Raw genomic sequence first — 18,323 nt, forward strand, 5'->3', positions numbered from 1 at the left:
ATTACTTCAAGAGGTACCAGTTGGCCTATATAATACTATATAATACTATTCTAATATAACTCCAGTACATTACTTCAAGAGGTACCAGTTGGCCTATATAATACTATATAATACTATATAATACTATATAATACATTTACATTACATTTAAGTCATTTAGCAGACGCTCTTATCCAGAGCGACTTACAAATTGGTGCATTCACCCTATGACATCCAGTGGAACAGTCACTTTACAATAGTGCATCTAAATCTTAAGGGGGGTGAGAGGGATTACTTATCCTATCCTAGGTATTCCTTAAAGAGGTGGGGTTTCAGGTGTCTCCGGAAGGTGGTGATTGACTCCGCTGTCCTGGCGTCGTGAGGGAGTTTGTTCCACCATTGGGGGCCAGAGCAGCGAACAGTTTTGACTGGGCTGAGCGGGAGCTGTACTTCCTCAGTGGTAGGGAGGCGAGCAGGCCAGAGGTGGATGAACGCAGTGCCCTTGTTTGGGTGTAGGGCCTGATCAGAGCCTGGAGGTACTGAGGTGCCGTTCCCCTCACAGCTCCGTAGGCAAGCACCATGGTCTTGTAGCGGATGCGAGCTTCAACTGGAAGCCAGTGGAGAGAACGGAGGTGCGGGGTGACGTGAGAGAACTTGGGAAGGTTGAACACCAGACGGGCTGCGGCGTTCTGGATGAGTTGAAGGGGTTTAATGGCACAGGCAGGGAGCCCAGCCAACAGCGAGTTGCAGTAATCCAGATGGGAGATGACAAGTGCCTGGATTAGGACCTGTGCCGCTTCCTGTGTGAGGCAGGGTCGTACTCTGCGGATGTTGTAGAGCATGAACCTACAGGAACGGGCCACCGCCTTGATGTTGGTTGAGAACGACAGGGTGTTGTCCAGGATCACGCCAAGGTTCTTGGCGCTCTGGGAGGAGGACACAATGGAGTTGTCAACCGTGATGGCGAGATCATGGAACGGGCAGTCCTTCCCCGGGAGGAAGAGCAGCTCCGTCTTGCCGAGGTTCAGCTTGAGGTGGTGATCCGTCATCCACACTGATATGTCTGCCAGACATGCAGAGATGCGATTCGCCACCTGGTCATCAGAAGGGGGAAAGGAGAAGATTAATTGTGTGTCGTCTGCATAGCAATGATAGGAGAGACCATGTGAGGTTATGACAGAGCCAAGTTACTTGGTGTATAGCGAGAATAGGAGAGGGCCAAGAACAGAGCCCTGGGGACACCAGTGGTGAGAGCGCGTGGTGAGGAGACAGATTCTCGCCACGCCACCTGGTAGGAGCGACCTGTCAGGTAGGACGCAATCCAAGCGTGGGCCGCGCCGGAGATGCCCAACTCGGAGAGGGTGGAGAGGAGGATCTGATGGTTCACAGTATCGAAGGCAGCCGATAGATCTAGAAGGATGAGAGCAGAGGAGAGAGAGTTAGCTTTAGCAGTGCGGAGCGCCTCCGTGATACAGAGGAGAGCAGTCTCAGTTGAATGACTAGTCTTGAAACCTGACTGATTTGGATCAAGAAGGTCATTCAGAGAGAGATAGCGGGAGAGCTGGCCAAGGACGGCACGTTCAAGAGTTTTGGAGAGAAAAGAAAGAAGGGATACTGGTCTGTAATTGTTGACATCGGAGGGATCGAGTGTAGGTTTTTTCAGAAGGGTGCAACTCTCGCTCTCTTGAAGACGGAAGGTGTAATACTTCAAGAGGTACCAGTTGGCCTATATAATACTATATAATACTATATAATATAACTCCAGTACATTACTTCAAGAGGCACCAGCTGGCCTATATAATACTATATAATACTATATAATATAACTCCAGTACATTACTTCAAGAGGTACCAGTTGGCCGATATAATACTATTCTAATATAACTCCAGTATATACTCTATATAGTATATAATATAGTACAGTTGGCCTATATACTACTATTCTAATATAACTCCAGTATATACCACTATATAATACTATATAATACTATTATAATATAACTCCAGTACATTACTTCAAGAGGTACCAGTTGGCCTATATAATACTATATAATACTATATAATATAACTCCAGTACATATAATACCCGTTGGCCTATATAATTATAATATAACTCCAGTACATTACTTCAAGAGGTACCAGTTGGCCTATATAATACTATATAATACTATATAATATAACTCCAGTACATTACTTCAAGAGGCACCAGCTGGCCTATATAATACTATATAATACTATATAATATAACTCCAGTACATTACTTCAAGAGGTACCAGTTGGCGATATAATACTATTCTAATATAACTCCAGTATATACTCTAGTTAGCCTATATACTACTATTCTAATATAACTCCAGTACATACAAGAGGTACCAGTTCGATATAAATATAATATAACTCCAGTATATACTCTATATAGTATATAATATAGTACAGTTGGCCTATATACTACTATTCTAATATAACTCCAGTACATTACTTCAAGAGGTACCAGTTGGTAATATAATATATAGTATATAATATAGTACAGTTGGCCTGTATAATACTATATAATACTATTCTAATATAATATATAGTATATAATATAGTACAGTTGGCCTATATACTACTATATAATACTATTGTAATATAATATATAGTATATAATATAGTACAGTTGGCCTATATACTACTATTCTAATATAACTCCAGTACATTACTTCAAGAGGTACCAGTTGGCCTATATAATACTATATAATACTATTATAATATAACTCCAGTACATTACTTCAAGAGGTACCAGTTGGCCTATATAATACTATATAATACTATATAATATAACTCCAGTACATAACTTCAAGAGGTACCCGTTGGCCTATATAATACTATTCTAATATAACTCCAGTACATTACTTCAAGAGGTACCAGTTGGCCTATATAATACTATATAATACTACTCTAATATAATATATAGTATATAATATAGTACAGTTGGCCTATATAATACTATATAATACTATTGTAATATAATATATAGTATATAATATAGTACAGTTGGCCTGTATACTACTATATAATACTATTCTAATATAATATATAGTATATAATATAGTACAGTTGGCCTGTATACTACTATTGTAATATAATATATAGTATATAATATAGTACAGTTGGCCTATATACTACTATTCTAATATAACTCCAGTACATTACTTCAAGAGGTACCAGTTGGCCTATATAATACTATATAATACTATTATAATATAACTCCAGTACATTACTTCAAGAGGTACCAGTTGGCCTATATAATACTATATAATACTATATAATATAACTCCAGTACATAACTTCAAGAGGTACCCGTTGGCCTATATAATACTATTCTAATATAACTCCAGTACATTACTTCAAGAGGTACCAGTTGGCCTATATAATACTATATAATACTACTCTAATATAATATATAGTATATAATATAGTACAGTTGGCCTATATAATACTATATAATACTATTCTAATATAATATATAGTATATAATATAGTACAGTTGGCCTGTATACTACTATATAATACTATTCTAATATAATATATAGTATATAATATAGTACAGTTGGCCTATATACTACTATATAATACTATTCTAATATAATATATAGTATATAATATAGTACAGTTGGCCTATATACTACTATATAATACTATTGTAATATAATATATAGTATATAATATAGTACAGTTGGCCTGTATACTACTATATAATACTATTCTAATATAATATATAGTATATAATATAGTACAGTTGGCCTGTATACTACTATTGTAATATAATATATAGTATATAATATAGTACAGTTGGCCTATATACTACTATATAATACTATTGTAATATAATATATAGTATATAATATAGTACAGTTGGCCTGTATACTACTATATAATACTATTCTAATATAATATATAGTATATAATATAGTACAGTTGGCCTATATACTACTATATAATACTATTCTAATATAATATATAGTATATAATATAGTACAGTTGGCCTATATACTACTATATAATACTATTGTAATATAATATATAGTATATAATATAGTACAGTTGGCCTGTATACTACTATATAATACTATTCTAATATAATATATAGTATATAATATAGTACAGTTGGCCTGTATACTACTATTGTAATATAATATATAGTATATAATATAGTACAGTTGGCCTATATACTACTATATAATACTATTGTAATATAATATATAGTATATAATATAGTACAGTTGGCCTGTATACTACTATATAATACTATTCTAATATAATATATAGTATATAATATAGTACAGTTGGCCTGTATACTCTGCCCCATCTAGTAGATAAGGACAATTGGTATGGCATACATTTCAACAGAATTGAGGCTAATCTGAAATCAATAATATTCTGCACAGAGCAGAGCAGTGGGACCACACACACACACACACACACACACACACACACACACACACACACACACACACACACACACACACACACACACACACACACACACACACACACACACACTAATGGTTCAGGAGTATCCCCCCCCAGACACACACACACACACAGACACTAATGGTTCAGGAGTACCCCCCCCCCCCAGACACACACACAGACACTAATGGTTCAGAGTACCCCCCAGACACACACACACACACAGACACTAATGGTTCAGGAGTACCCCCCTCCTACCTCTTCATATTGATTGCTGCTGCTCACAGATGAAGAGAGATCTTCAGAGTAGTTTAAACCAAGTCCCCTGTGAATCCCGTCTCTCCCTTTGGTTCTATCTGTAGATACAGATCTTTATTTAGTTTCCCATTTCTAAGTGGGGTCCTGTGAAACCAACAGCAAGTTGAAACTTGCTCAATGAAAGCTTGAGTTTGGTTTCATTCCTGGAGGGAAGAGGTCCTGACTCCTCCTGCTTAACTAGGCAAGTCGGTTAAGAACAAATTCTTATTTACGTTGACGGTCTAGGAACAGTGTGTTAACTGGTCTAGGAACAGTGGGGTTAACTGGTCTAGGAACAGTGTGTTAACTGGTCTAGGAACAGTGTGTTAACTGGTCTAGGAACAATGGGTTAACTGGTCTAGGAACAGTGTGTTAACTGGTCTAGGAACAGTGGGTTAACTGGTCTAGGAACAATGGGTTAACTGGTCTAGGAACAGTGTGTTAACTGGTCTAGGAACAGTGTGTTAACTGGTCTAGGAACAGTGGGTTAACTGGTCTATGAACAGTGGGGTTAACTGGTCTAGGAACAGTGGGGTTAACTGGTCTAGGAACAGTGGGTTAACTGGTCTAGGAACAGTGTGTTAACTGGTCTAGGAACAGTGTGTTAACTGGTCTATGAACAGTGGGGTTAACTGGTCTAGGAACAGTGGGTTAACTGGTCTAGGAACAGTGTGTTAACTGGTCTAGGAACAGTGTGTTAACTGGTCTAGGAACAATGCCTTGTTCAGAATGACAGATTTTTTTACCTCGTTAGCTCGGGGATTCGATCCGGCAACCTTTCGGGTTACTGGCCCAACGCTCTAACCACTAGGCCGCCACTTAAAACCATGTGTTATCTTGAAAGCATTTCTCCTACTCACTCGGAAAGCACCATTTTTATATTAGCTATTTGAAAAGATCTTTGTCTTAAAAAGAAACATTGCTTCCTGTGATTTTGTTCTGCAATAAAATGGTTTTGTGTGGACTCACCCATTGAAGGATCTGAATTGAGTTAATATGTTGATTATAAAGTGTATGTTCTTTGTTAAGATACTGACATGGGTATGATTAAGTTATCTGTTCGGTTTCTAAAGTCTGTTTTTCTTCCTGTATCTGTAGCAAGCCAAGTGTGGATTCAGTCTTCAGATACTGGAGATAATGAACAGCTCAGGGTGAGAACACCACTATATCACGATACTGGAGATAATGAACAGCTCAGGGTGAGGTAACACCACTATATCACGATACTGGAGATAATGAACAGCTCCGGGTGAGGTAAAGCAACTATATCACGATACTGGAGATAATGAACAGCTCAGGGTGAGGTAAAGCAACTATATCACGATACTGGAGATAATGAACAGCTCAGGGTGAGGTAAAGCAACTATATCACGATACTGGAGATAATGAACAGGGTGAGGTAACACCACTATATCACGATACTGGAGATAATGAACAGGGTGAGGTAACACCACTATATCACGATACTGGAGATAATGAACAGGGTGAGGTAACACCACTATATGATACTGGAGATAATGAACAGGGTGAGGTAACACCACTATATCACGATACTGGAGATAATGAACAGGGTGAGAACACCACTATATCACGATACTGGAGATAATGAACAGGGTGAGGTAACACCACTATATCACGATACTGGAGATAATGAACAGGGTGAGAACACCACTATATCACGATACTGGAGATAATGAACAGGGTGAGAACACCACTATATCACGATACTGGAGATAATGAATAGGGTGAGAACACCACTATATCACGATACTGGAGATAATGAAACAGGGTGAGAACACCACTATATCACGATACTGGAGATAATGAACAGGGTGAGGTAACACCACTATATCACGATACTGGAGATAATGAACAGGGTGAGGTAACACCACTATATCACGATACTGGAGATAATGAACAGGGTGAGAACACCACTATATCACGATACTGGAGATAATGAACAGGGTGAGGTAACACCACTATATCACGATACTGGAGATAATGAACAGGGTGAGGTAACACCACTATATCACGATACTGGAGATAATGAACAGGGTGAGGTAACACCACTATATCACGATACTGGAGATAATGAACAGAACACCACTATATCACGATACTGGAGATAATGAACAGGGTGAGAACACCACTATATCACGATACTGGAGATAATGAACAGGGTGAGAACACCACTATATCACGATACTGGAGATAATGAACAGGGTGAGAACACCACTATATCACGATACTGGAGATAATGAACAGGGTGAGGTAACACCACTATATCACGATTCTGGAGATAATGAACAGGGTGAGGTAACACCACTATATCACGATACTGGAGATAATGAACAGGGTGAGGTAACACCACTATATCACGATACTGGAGATAATGAACAGGGTGAGGTAACACCACTATATCACGATACTGGAGATAATGAACAGGGTGAAGTAACACCACTATATTACTGGAGATAATGAACAGGGTGAGGTAACACCACTATATATCTGGAGATAATGAACAGCTCTGTGTTTATAATATAGTGGATTAATATGAGAACACCACTATATTTCTGGAGATAATGAAAGGGTGAGGTTATATATACTGGAGATAATGTCTGTGTTTCGTGATCATAACAGAGCAGTTCATTATATCTTGTCTGTGTTTATAATATAGTGGTTAATATCTTGTCTGTGTTTATAATATGAGTGGTTAATATCTTGCCTGTGTTTCTAATATAATGGTTAATATCTTGTCTGTGTTTCTAATATGATGGTTAATATCTTGTCTGTGTTTCTAATATGATGGTTAATATCTTGCCTGTGTTTCTAATATGATGGTTAATATCTTGTCTGTGTTTCTAATATGATGGTTAATATCTTGCCTGTGTTTCCTGTTTGCAGGGTGGAATACAGCACCTTTGATATCCTGGAAGATGACGAGGTAAAAGAGACTGTATCTGTCTATGACATTTGCAAAACCATGTTGGTGAAACCTAAAGATGTTTTTCTACATGTTGACGTGGTTTTCTTTATGCATCTTCCAATCACCGATGTCCAGGTTCGACAGGGTCTGAAGACATACTCAAACTGGCCAACGTACCCTCAGCTATATGTCAATGGGGAACTCATTGGTGGGCTGGACATTGTGAAGGTGAGAAGAGATTTTTTGTTTTACACCTCAGACCATAATTGCGCTTATTACCTCCACTTAGTTCTGGACTAGTCTTGATATGTCTATAAACCATTTACAATGGAGATCGTCCATTTAAAATAGTTTTTTAGTCCTAAACTAGGCTGAATCTGTGTCTGGGGGAAACCAACCCTTATAGGATCAGCCAGGCATGTCACAGTGTTATAGACAGAGGCAACAGCAGTACCACAGACTCTCCACCAGGTGTCACTAAAGCACAGTGTTCTGTTTTCTTAGCCTGCTTAATGTCGTCATGCCATGTGCAGTCAGACAGCATGGAGGGGAGGGGGGTCATCCTCGGTAGTAAAAAGCACAGAGGAAAAGATTGGTGTAATGTAAATACCCAGGTTTCTTAGTGAACTACATTAAACCAGGCTAAGGGAAGGTTACACAACATTGAGATAGTAAAGTCCCCAGTGTGCGTCTAACAGTAATCCTCTGTTTAGATATGCCTACTTATTTCACCGAGGGCCTTGCTTTGCATAAACTAGGCCTGTAGTCCGGGTGGGTTTAAAGCAGTGTATTGCCCAGCAGTGGCTAGTGGTCGATGTCAGCTGAAGTTCAGTTTTAATAGATCACCTGTCAATCACGGTTCTTTATGAGGACTGCATTGTGATAACATGTCACTGGGTTTCATTAGACAGGAGTTCTCTGTGTCTCTACATAGTTAGTTTAATGAGACAGGAGTTCTCTGTGTCTCTACATAGTTAGTTTAATGAGACAGGAGTTCTCTGTGTCTCTACATAGTTAGTTTAATGAGACAGGAGTTCTCTGTGTCTCTATACATAGTTAGTTTAATGAGACAGGAGTTTTCTGTGTATCTATACATAGTTAGTTTAATGAGACAGGAGTTTTCTGTGTATCTATACATAGTTAGTTTCATTAGACAGGAGTTCTCTGTGTATCTATACATAGTTAGTTTCATTAGACAGGAGTTCTCTGTGTCTCTATACATAGTTAGTTTCATGAGACAGGAGTTCTCTGTGTCTCTATTCATAGTTATTGTGCATCAATAGAGTATTTATTTCTGATGCTGTTGGTAGGTTACATGACAGGTCCAGTAGGCTGTTATTTTCTCATGTATCAGCTGGTATGAAGATCAGACCTTTATTGACATGTGTTCTGTGTTTTTACAGGAGCTTAAAGACAGTGGAGACCTTTCTTCTGTCCTGAGGGGTGAATGCTAGATTCCTGTAGTACTGTTACTGTGATGGGAATGAGCTATGGACTACTGCACTCTTTCTTCCTCTCTCTACCTTCTTCTTCCTCTCTCTACCCTCTTCTTCCTCTCTACCCTCTTCTTCCTCTCTACCCTCTTCTTCCTCTCTACCCTCTTCTTCCCCTCTCTACCCTCCTCTTCCCCTCTCTACCATCTTTTCCCCTCTCTACCCTCCTCTTTCTCTCTACCCCTCCTCTTCCTCTCTCTACCCTCCTCTTCCTCTCTCTACCCTCCTCTTCCCCTCTCTACCCTCCTCTTCCCCTCTCTACCCTCCTCTTCCCCTCTCTACCCTCCTCTTCCCCTCTCTACCCTCCCTTCCCTCTCTACCCTCCTCTTCCCTCTCTACCCTCCTCACCCTCCTCTTCCCCTCTCTACCCTCCTCTTCCCCTCTCTACCCTCCTCTTCCTCTCTCTACCCTCCTCTTCCCCTCTCTACCCTCCTCTTCCCCTCTCTACCCTCCTCTTCCCCTCTCTACCCTCCTCTTCCCCTCTCTACCCTCCTCTTCCCCTCTCTACCCTTCTCTTCCCTCTCTACCCTCTTCTCTTCCCCTCTCTACCCTCTTCTCTTCCCCTCTCTACCCTCCTCTCCCCTCTCTACCCTCCTCTACCCTCCTCTTCCCCTCTCTACCCTCCTCTACCCTCCTCTTCCCCTCTCTATCCTCTTCTCTTCTCTACCCTCTTCTCTCCCCCTCTCTACCCTCCTCTTCCCCTCTCTACCCTCCTCTTCCCCTCTCTATCCTCTTCTCTATCCTCTTCCCTCTTCTCTCCCCCTCTCTACCCTCCTCTTCCCCTCTCTATCCTCTTCTCTATCCTCTTCCCTCTTCTCTCCCCCTCTCTGAAATACATTATATTATCCATCCATTGATTTTTTCTGAACATAGCACAGGTGTCCAAATGAACCTGATTGATCAAACTGCATTCTGCCACCAGCTGCAAATATAATAAAGTCATCCATGATGCTACCTGACTGGTTTCCTTATTTGTCTTCTGAACCTTAAAGAACACAGCACTCAGAGCAAAGAACTGGAACCTTAGAACACAGCAGTCAGAGCAAAGAACTGGAACCTTAGAACACAGCAGTCAGAGCAAAGAACTAGAACCTTAGAGAACACAGCAGTCAGAGCAAAGAACTGGAACCTTAGAGAACACAGCAGTCAGAGCAAAGAACTGGAACCTTAGAGAACACAGCAGTCAGAGCAAAGAACTGGAACCTTAGAGAACACAGCACTCAGAGCAAAGAACTGGAACCTTAAAGAACACAGCAGTCAGAGCAAAGAACTGGAACCTTAGAGAACACAGCACTCAGAGCAAAGAACTGGAACCTTAGAACACAGCAGTCAGAGCAAAGAACTGGAACCTTAGAGAACACAGCACTCAGAGCAAAGAACTAGAACCTTAGAGAACACAGCACTCAGAGCAAAGAACTAGAACACAGCACAGAGCAAAGAACTGGAAACACAGAACTGGAACCTTAGAGAACACAGCACTCAGAGCAAAGAACTGGAACCTTAGAACACAGCAGTCAGAGCAAAGAACTGGAACCTTAGAGAACACAGCACTCAGAGCAAAGAACTAGAACCTTAGAGAACACAGCACTCAGAGCAAAGAACTGGAACCTTAGAGAACACAGCAGTCAGAGCAAAGAACTGGAACCTTAGAGAACACAGCAGTCAGAGCAAAGAACTGGAACCTTAGAGAACACAGCAGTCAGAGCAAAGAACTGGAACCTTAGAGAACACAGCACTCAGAGCAAAGAACTGGAACCTTAAAGAACACAGCAGTCAGAGCAAAGAACTGGAACCTTAGAGAACACAGCACTCAGAGCAAAGAACTGGAACCTTAGAACACAGCAGTCAGAGCAAAGAACTGGAACCTTAGAGAACACAGCACTCAGAGCAAAGAACTAGAACCTTAGAGAACACAGCACTCAGAGCAAAGAACTGGAACCTTAGAACACAGCAGTCAGAGCAAAGAACTGGAACCTTAGAACACAGCACTCAGAGCAAAGAACTGGAACCTTAGAGAACACAGCACTCAGAGCAAAGAACTGGAACCTTAGAACACAGCAGTCAGAGCAAAGAACTGGAACCTTAGAGAACACAGCACTCAGAGCAAAGAACTAGAACCTTAGAGAACACAGCACTCAGAGCAAAGAACTGGAACCTTAGAACACAGCAGTCAGAGCAAAGAACTGGAACCTTAGAGAACACAGCACTCAGAGCAAAGAACTGGAACCTTAGAACACAGCAGTCAGAGCAAAGAACTAGAACCTTAGAACACAGCACTCAGAGCAAATAACTGGAACCTTAGAACACAGCAGTCAGAGCAAAGAACTAGAACCTTAGAGAACACAGCACTCAGAGCAAAGAACTGGAACCTTAGAACACAGCAGTCAGAGCAAAGAACTGGAACCTTAGAGAACACAGCAGTCAGAGCAAATACATAGAGGTGGCCTCCCCATTCAAGTCAACGATGACATAATTAGACTGGCAGCCCTTCCACAGGTCATTGGACCCCTCCCCTCCCTCCATAGAGATGGACATGGTCCACAGGTCATTGGACCCCTCCCTCCTCCATAGAGATGGACGTGGTCCACAGGTCATTAGACCTCTCCCTCCCTCCATAGAGATGGACGTGGTCCACAGGTCATTGGACCTCTCCCCTCCCTCCATAGAGATGGACGTGGTGCACAGGTCATTGGACCCCTCCCTCCATAGAGATGGACGTTGTCCACAGGTCATTAGACCCCTCCCCTCCCTCCATAGAGATGGACGTGGTGCACAGGTCATTGGACCTCTCCCCTCCCTCCATAGAGATGGACGTGGTGCACAGGTCATTAGACCTCTCCCCTCCCTCCATAGAGATGGACGTGGTCCACAGGTCATTAGACCCCTCCCCTCCCTCCATAGAGATGGACGTGGTCCACAGGTCATTGGACCTCTCCCCTCCCTCCATAGAGATGGACGTGGTCCACAGGTCATTGGACCCCTCCCTCCATAGAGATGGACGTGGTGCACAGGTCATTAGACCTCTCCCTCCATAGAGATGGACGTGGTGCACAGGTCATTAGACCTCTCCCCTCCCTCCATAGAGATGGACGTGGTCCACAGGTCATTGGACCCCTCCCCTCCCTCCATAGAGATGGACGTGGTGCACAGGTCATTGGACCCCTCCCTCCATAGAGATGGACGTGGTCCACAGGTCATTAGACCCCTCCCCTCCCTCCATAGAGATGGACGTGGTCCACAGGTCATTGGACCTCTCCCTCCATAGAGATGGACGTGGTCCACAGGTCATTGGACCCCTCCCCTCCCTCCATAGAGATGGACGTGTTCCACAGGTCATTAGACCTCTCCCCTCCCTCCATAGAGATGGACGTGGTCCACAGGTCATTAGACCTCTCCCCTCCCTCTGTAGAGATGGACGTGGTGCACAGGTCATTAGACCTCTCCCTCCATAGAGATGGACGTGGTGCACAGGTCATTGGACCTCTCCCCTCCCTTCATAGAGATGGACGTGGTCCACAGGTCATTAGACCTCTCCCCTCCCTCCTGTAGAGATGGACGTGGTGCACAGGTCATTAGACCCTCTCCCTCCATAGAGATGGACGTGGTGCACAGGTCATTGGACCTCTCCCCTCCCTCCATAGAGATGGACGTGGTGCACAGGTCATTGGACCCCTCCCATCCCTCCATAGAGATGGACGTGGTGCACAGGTCATTGGACCTCTCCCTCCATAGAGATGGACGTGGTCCACAGGTCATTGGACCTCTCCTCCATAGAGATGGACGTGGTGCACAGGTCATTAGACCTCTCCCCTCCCTCCATAGAGATGGACGTGGTCCACAGGTCATTGGACCCCTCCTCCATAGAGATGGACGTGGTGCACAGGTCATTAGACCTCTCCCTCCATAGAGATGGACGTGGTCCACAGGTCATTGGACCCCTCCCCTCCCTCCATAGAGATGGACGTGGTGCACAGGTCATTGGACCTCTCCCCTCCCTACATAGAGATGGACGTGGTCCACAGGTCATTGGACCTCTCCCTCCATAGAGATGGACGTGGTCCACAGGTCATTGGACCTCTCCCTCCATAGAGATGGACGTGGTCCACAGGTCATTAGACCCCTCCCCTCCCTCCATAGAGATGGACGTGTTCCACAGGTCATTAGACCTCTCCCCTCCCTCCATAGAGATGGACGTGGTCCACAGGTCATTAGACCTCTCCCCTCCCTCTGTAGAGATGGACGTGGTGCACAGGTCATTAGACCTCTCCCTCCATAGAGATGGACGTGGTGCACAGGTCATTGGACCTCTCCCCTCCCTTCATAGAGATGGACGTGGTCCACAGGTCATTAGACCTCTCCCCTCCCTCTGTAGAGATGGACGTGGTGCACAGGTCATTAGACCTCTCCCTCCATAGAGATGGACGTGGTGCACAGGTCATTGGACCTCTCCCCTCCCTCCATAGAGATGGACGTGGTGCACAGGTCATTAGACCCCTCCCATCCCTCCATAGAGATGGACGTGGTGCACAGGTCATTGGACCTCTCCCTCCATAGAGATGGACGTGGTCCACAGGTCATTGGACCTCTCCCTCCATAGAGATGGACGTGGTGCACAGGTCATTAGACCTCTCCCCTCCCTCCATAGAGATGGACGTGGTCCACAGGTCATTGGACCCCTCCCTCCATAGAGATGGACGTGGTCCACAGGTCATTAGACCTCTCCCTCCATAGAGATGGATGTGGTCCACAGGTCATTAGACCCCTCCCCTCCCTCCATAGAGATGGACGTGGTGCACAGGTCATTAGACCTCTCCCTCCTACATAGAGATGGACGTGGTCCACAGGTCATTGGACCTCTCCCTCCATAGAGATGGACGTGGTCCACAGGTCATTGGACCTCTCCCTCCCTCCATAGAGATGGATGTGGTCCACAGGTTATTAGACCCCTCCCCTCCCTCCATAGAGATGGACGTGGTCCACAGGTCATTGGACCCCTCCCTCCCTCCATAGAGATGGACTTGGTCCACAGGTCATTTCCCCTCTACTCCATAGAGGGGCCGTGGTGCACAACCTCTCCCCCCCCTCCATAGAGATGGACGTGTTGTTTATCAGGTTTTTGGACATTTCCCCTCCCTCCATAGAGATCAGAAAGTGGTCCACAGGTCATTGGACCAGCTGTGCCTCCATAGAGATGGACTCTGGTGCACAGGTCATTAGACCTCTCCCCTCCCTCCATAGGATGGACGTGGTCCAGGGTCATTGACCTCTCCCATCCCTCCATAGAGATGTCCTTGTCTCATCAGGTCATTGGACCCTCCCCTCCCTCCATAGAGATGGACGTGGTCACAGGTCATTGGACCTCTCCCCTCCCTCCATAGAGCTGGACTTGGTGCACGCAGAATGTTCCCCAGTTGGAAGGTGGGCCTGTGTTGACAACGCAGTGAACCCCTGCTTAGGTTGTTCCTGTTTATCATTTTCTTCATTTACATGGTTATAGTGCAACAGAAAGTATTCAGACCATCGTAAATTCAGCTTGACCAGGACTCTGGTTTGGAGCCCACTTGTCTATATAACGGCCGCGACTTGGGATATAGGGAGGGTTTGTCGGTAGGGATGTCACCTGTCTATATAACACACCAGCGTCTCCTGTAACACGGGCCTGGCGTAGTGCACACTGACCAGGTCACTAACACACCGGTGTTTCCTCCGACACATGGATAACACACCTGTTCTATATAACACGCTGTGTTATAACACAGTGCAGCTTGGTTGGGTTGTTCCTGTTTCCATTATCATCCTTGAGATGTTTCTACAACTTGTTGTAGTCTTTCTGTAAGTAAATTAAATTGATTGGACATGATTTGGAAAGGCAACACACCTGTCTATATAACACACCTGTCTATATAACACACCTGTCTATATAACACACCTGTCTATATAACACACCTGTCTATAAAACACACCTGTCTATATAAAGGTCCCACAGTTGACAGTGAATGTCAGAGTAAAAACCAAGCCATGAGGTTGAAGGAATTGTCTGTAGAGATCAGAGACAGGATTGTGTCAAGGCACAGATCTGGGGAAGGGTACCAAAAAACATGTCTGCCTCCATCATTCTGCAGCATTGAAGGTCCCCAACAACACAATGGCCTCAATCATTCCTAAATGGAAGAAGTTTGGAACCACAAAGACTCTCCCTAGAGATGGCTGCCTGGTCAAACTGAGCAATCAGGGGAGAAGGGCCTTGGTCAGGGAGGTGACCCAAGAACCCAATGGTCACTCTGACAGAGCTCCTCTGTGGAGATGGGAGAACCTTCCAGAAGGCCAACCTTCTCTGCAGCACTCAACCAATCAGGCCTTTATGATAGTGGCCAGACAGAAGCCACTCCTCAGTAAAAAGCCCACTTGAAGTTACCACAGAGGAGAAATTAGTAGCCCTGTGCTACCATCTCGACAACCAGATGTTCTCGGACTAGGAGAGAAAACGTAGTCAGATGAAGAGAGAGCAGCTGGAGTATCAGTGTTCTCTGAGGGGGATCCATGTCTCCGTCAGGGCCAAAAGGCTGAGATGAACTCTGTGTTCTCGACCGCAGATCGGCAGTTAAACTCTGCCAGAGACCTAGACTTCCTCCACCGCTTACAGCTGCTGCTGAGAAACCAGGGGAGACTGAAGAACGAATGACCTAACAGAGGTGAAGACCACACCTCCCTGCACTAATTGCTGATTGCCTAGGAGAGGTGAAACCACTCCCCCTCCAATACACTCACTAATTACCAACACATGTCACAAATTGCCCCGCCCCTTGATCCTGGTTGATGTGTCAACAACAGTCTGCAAGTTATGATCAGTCAGCTGTTCACACACCAAGTTGACCACTGGGAAGACAGGCAGCACTTATTAAAGTAGATGGACCTAGCTATCAAAAAGACAGTACTGGACCACAACAGATAAAGACATCACTTCTGGAGATATCAGGAGCCCTCTAGCTATAGAATGATTCAGTGTGGATCAATAGGAAATTCAGCAGGTACATCCCCCGGATCAGTCTTCCCTGTTATCTCACAGAAGCATTTATTCAACCTTTATTTATTCAACCTTTATTTATTCAACCTTTATTTATTCAACCTTTATCTATTTAACCTTTATTTATTTAACCTTTATTTATTCAACCTTTATTTATTCAACCTTTATTTATTCAAACTTTATTTATTCAACCTTTATTTATTTAACCTTTATTTATTCAACCTTTATTTATTCAACCTTTATTTATTTAACCTTTATTTATTCAACCTTTATTTATTCAAACTTTATTTATTCAACCTTTATTTATTCAACCTTTATTTATTTAAACTTTATTTATTCAACCTTTATTTATTCAACCTTTATTTATTCAACCTTTATTTATTTAACCTTTAATCAACCTTTATTTATTCAATCTTTATTTATTCAACCTTTATTTATTCAACCTTTATTATTTATTTATTCAACCTTTATTTATTCAACCTTTATTTATTCAACCTTTATTCAACCTTTATTTATTCAACCTTTATTTATTCAACCTTTATTTATTCAACCTTTATTTATTCAACCTTTATTTATTCAACCTTTATTCAACCTTTATTTATTCAACCTTTATTTATTTAACCTTTATTTATTCAACCTTTATTTATTTAAACTTTATTTATTCAACCTTTATTTATTCAACCTTTATTTATTCAACCTTTATTTAACCTTTATTTATCCAACCTTTATTTATTAAACCTTTATTTAACCTTTCTTTATTAACCTTTATTTATTCAACCTTTATTTATTAAACCTTTATTTAACCTTTATTTATTCAACCTTTATTTATTCAACCTTTATTTATTAAACCTTTATTTATTCAACCTTTATTTATTCAACCTTTATTTATTCAACCTTTATTTATGCAACCTTTATTTATTCAACCTTTATTTATTCAACCTTTATTTATTCAACCTTTATTAAACCTTTATTTATTCAACCTTTATTCAACCTTTATTTATTCAACCTTTATTAAATCTTTATTTATTCAACCTTTATTTATTCAACCTTTATTTATTCAACCTTTATTCAACCTTTATTTATTCAACCTTTATTCAACCTTTATTTATTCAACCGTTATTTATTCAACCTTTATTTATTCAACCTTTATTTATTCAACCTTTATTTATTCAACCTTTATTCAACCTTTATTTATTAAACCTTTATTTAACCTTTATTTATTCAACCTTTATTTATTCAACCTTTATTTATTTAACCTTTATTTATTCAACCTTTATTTATTTAAACTTTATTTATTCAACCTTTATTTATTTAACCTTTATTTAACCTTTATTTATCCAACCTTTATTTAACGTTTCTTTATTAACCTTTATTTATTCAACCTTTATTTATTAAACCTTTATTCAACCTTTATTTATTTAACCTTTATTCAACCTTTATTTATTTAACCTTTATTTATTTAACCTTTATTTATTCAACCTTTATTTATTTAACCTTTATTTATTCAACCTTTATTTATTCAACCTTTATTTATTCAACCTTTATTTATTTAACCTTTATTCAACCTTTATTTATTCAACCTTTATTCAACCTTTATTTATTCAACCTTTCTTTATTTAACCTTTATTTATTCAACCTTTATTTATTTAACCTTTATTTATTTAACTTTTATTTATTCAACCTTTATTTATTCAACCTTTATTTATTCAACCTTTATTCAACCTTTATTTATTCAATCTTTATTTAACCTTTTATTTATTAAACCTTTCTTGAACCTTTTCATTCAACCTTTTAATAATTTAACCGTTATTTATTTAAGCATGCACAATCACTTAATACAGAAGAAATGGTGTTACATGTATACATATGCTGGAAAGGCAGGGCCCTCATTTATCCAGAGTGAGACCCACAGCCACAGTTCACCTCACCTGATACACACACACACACACCTGGCTCTAAGACAGGGGCATATTGGTGGTGCCATTAGGGCTAAACAGCCACCCTCATCTTCCCCTCACCCTCCCTACTCCTCCTCATTTTCCTCTCCTCACTTGGAGTACATCTGTGTGTCTCCTGAGGTAATTCTGGTTCTCCACTAAATCCACTGTGTGACTGACTGAGGCCCTGTGTTACCCTCCTTCTCTCCCTCCCT

At 41.7% G+C, this 18,323-nt stretch overlaps 1 protein-coding gene across 2 annotated transcripts in view; it reads left to right on the top strand.

The window, feature by feature from the left end:
- The window catches only part of LOC124019939 (glutaredoxin 3-like), a 43,891-nt gene extending 34,608 nt beyond the window's left edge, over positions 1 to 9,283 (top strand). For both annotated transcript variants that reach the window (XM_046335382.1, XM_046335383.1), the window contains 4 exons: positions 5,827 to 5,879; positions 7,633 to 7,672; positions 7,790 to 7,882; positions 9,058 to 9,283. In XM_046335382.1, coding sequence (XP_046191338.1) covers positions 5,827 to 5,879; positions 7,633 to 7,672; positions 7,790 to 7,882; positions 9,058 to 9,108 — 237 coding nt within the window. In that variant the 3' untranslated portion in view covers positions 9,109 to 9,283. The remainder of the gene's footprint in view (positions 1 to 5,826; positions 5,880 to 7,632; positions 7,673 to 7,789; positions 7,883 to 9,057) is intronic.
- The last annotated feature ends 9,040 nt before the right edge of the window (positions 9,284 to 18,323 follow it).

Source organism: Oncorhynchus gorbuscha, unplaced genomic scaffold (assembly GCF_021184085.1).
Source record: "Oncorhynchus gorbuscha isolate QuinsamMale2020 ecotype Even-year unplaced genomic scaffold, OgorEven_v1.0 Un_scaffold_728, whole genome shotgun sequence".
Lineage (NCBI taxonomy): Eukaryota > Metazoa > Chordata > Actinopteri > Salmoniformes > Salmonidae > Oncorhynchus > Oncorhynchus gorbuscha.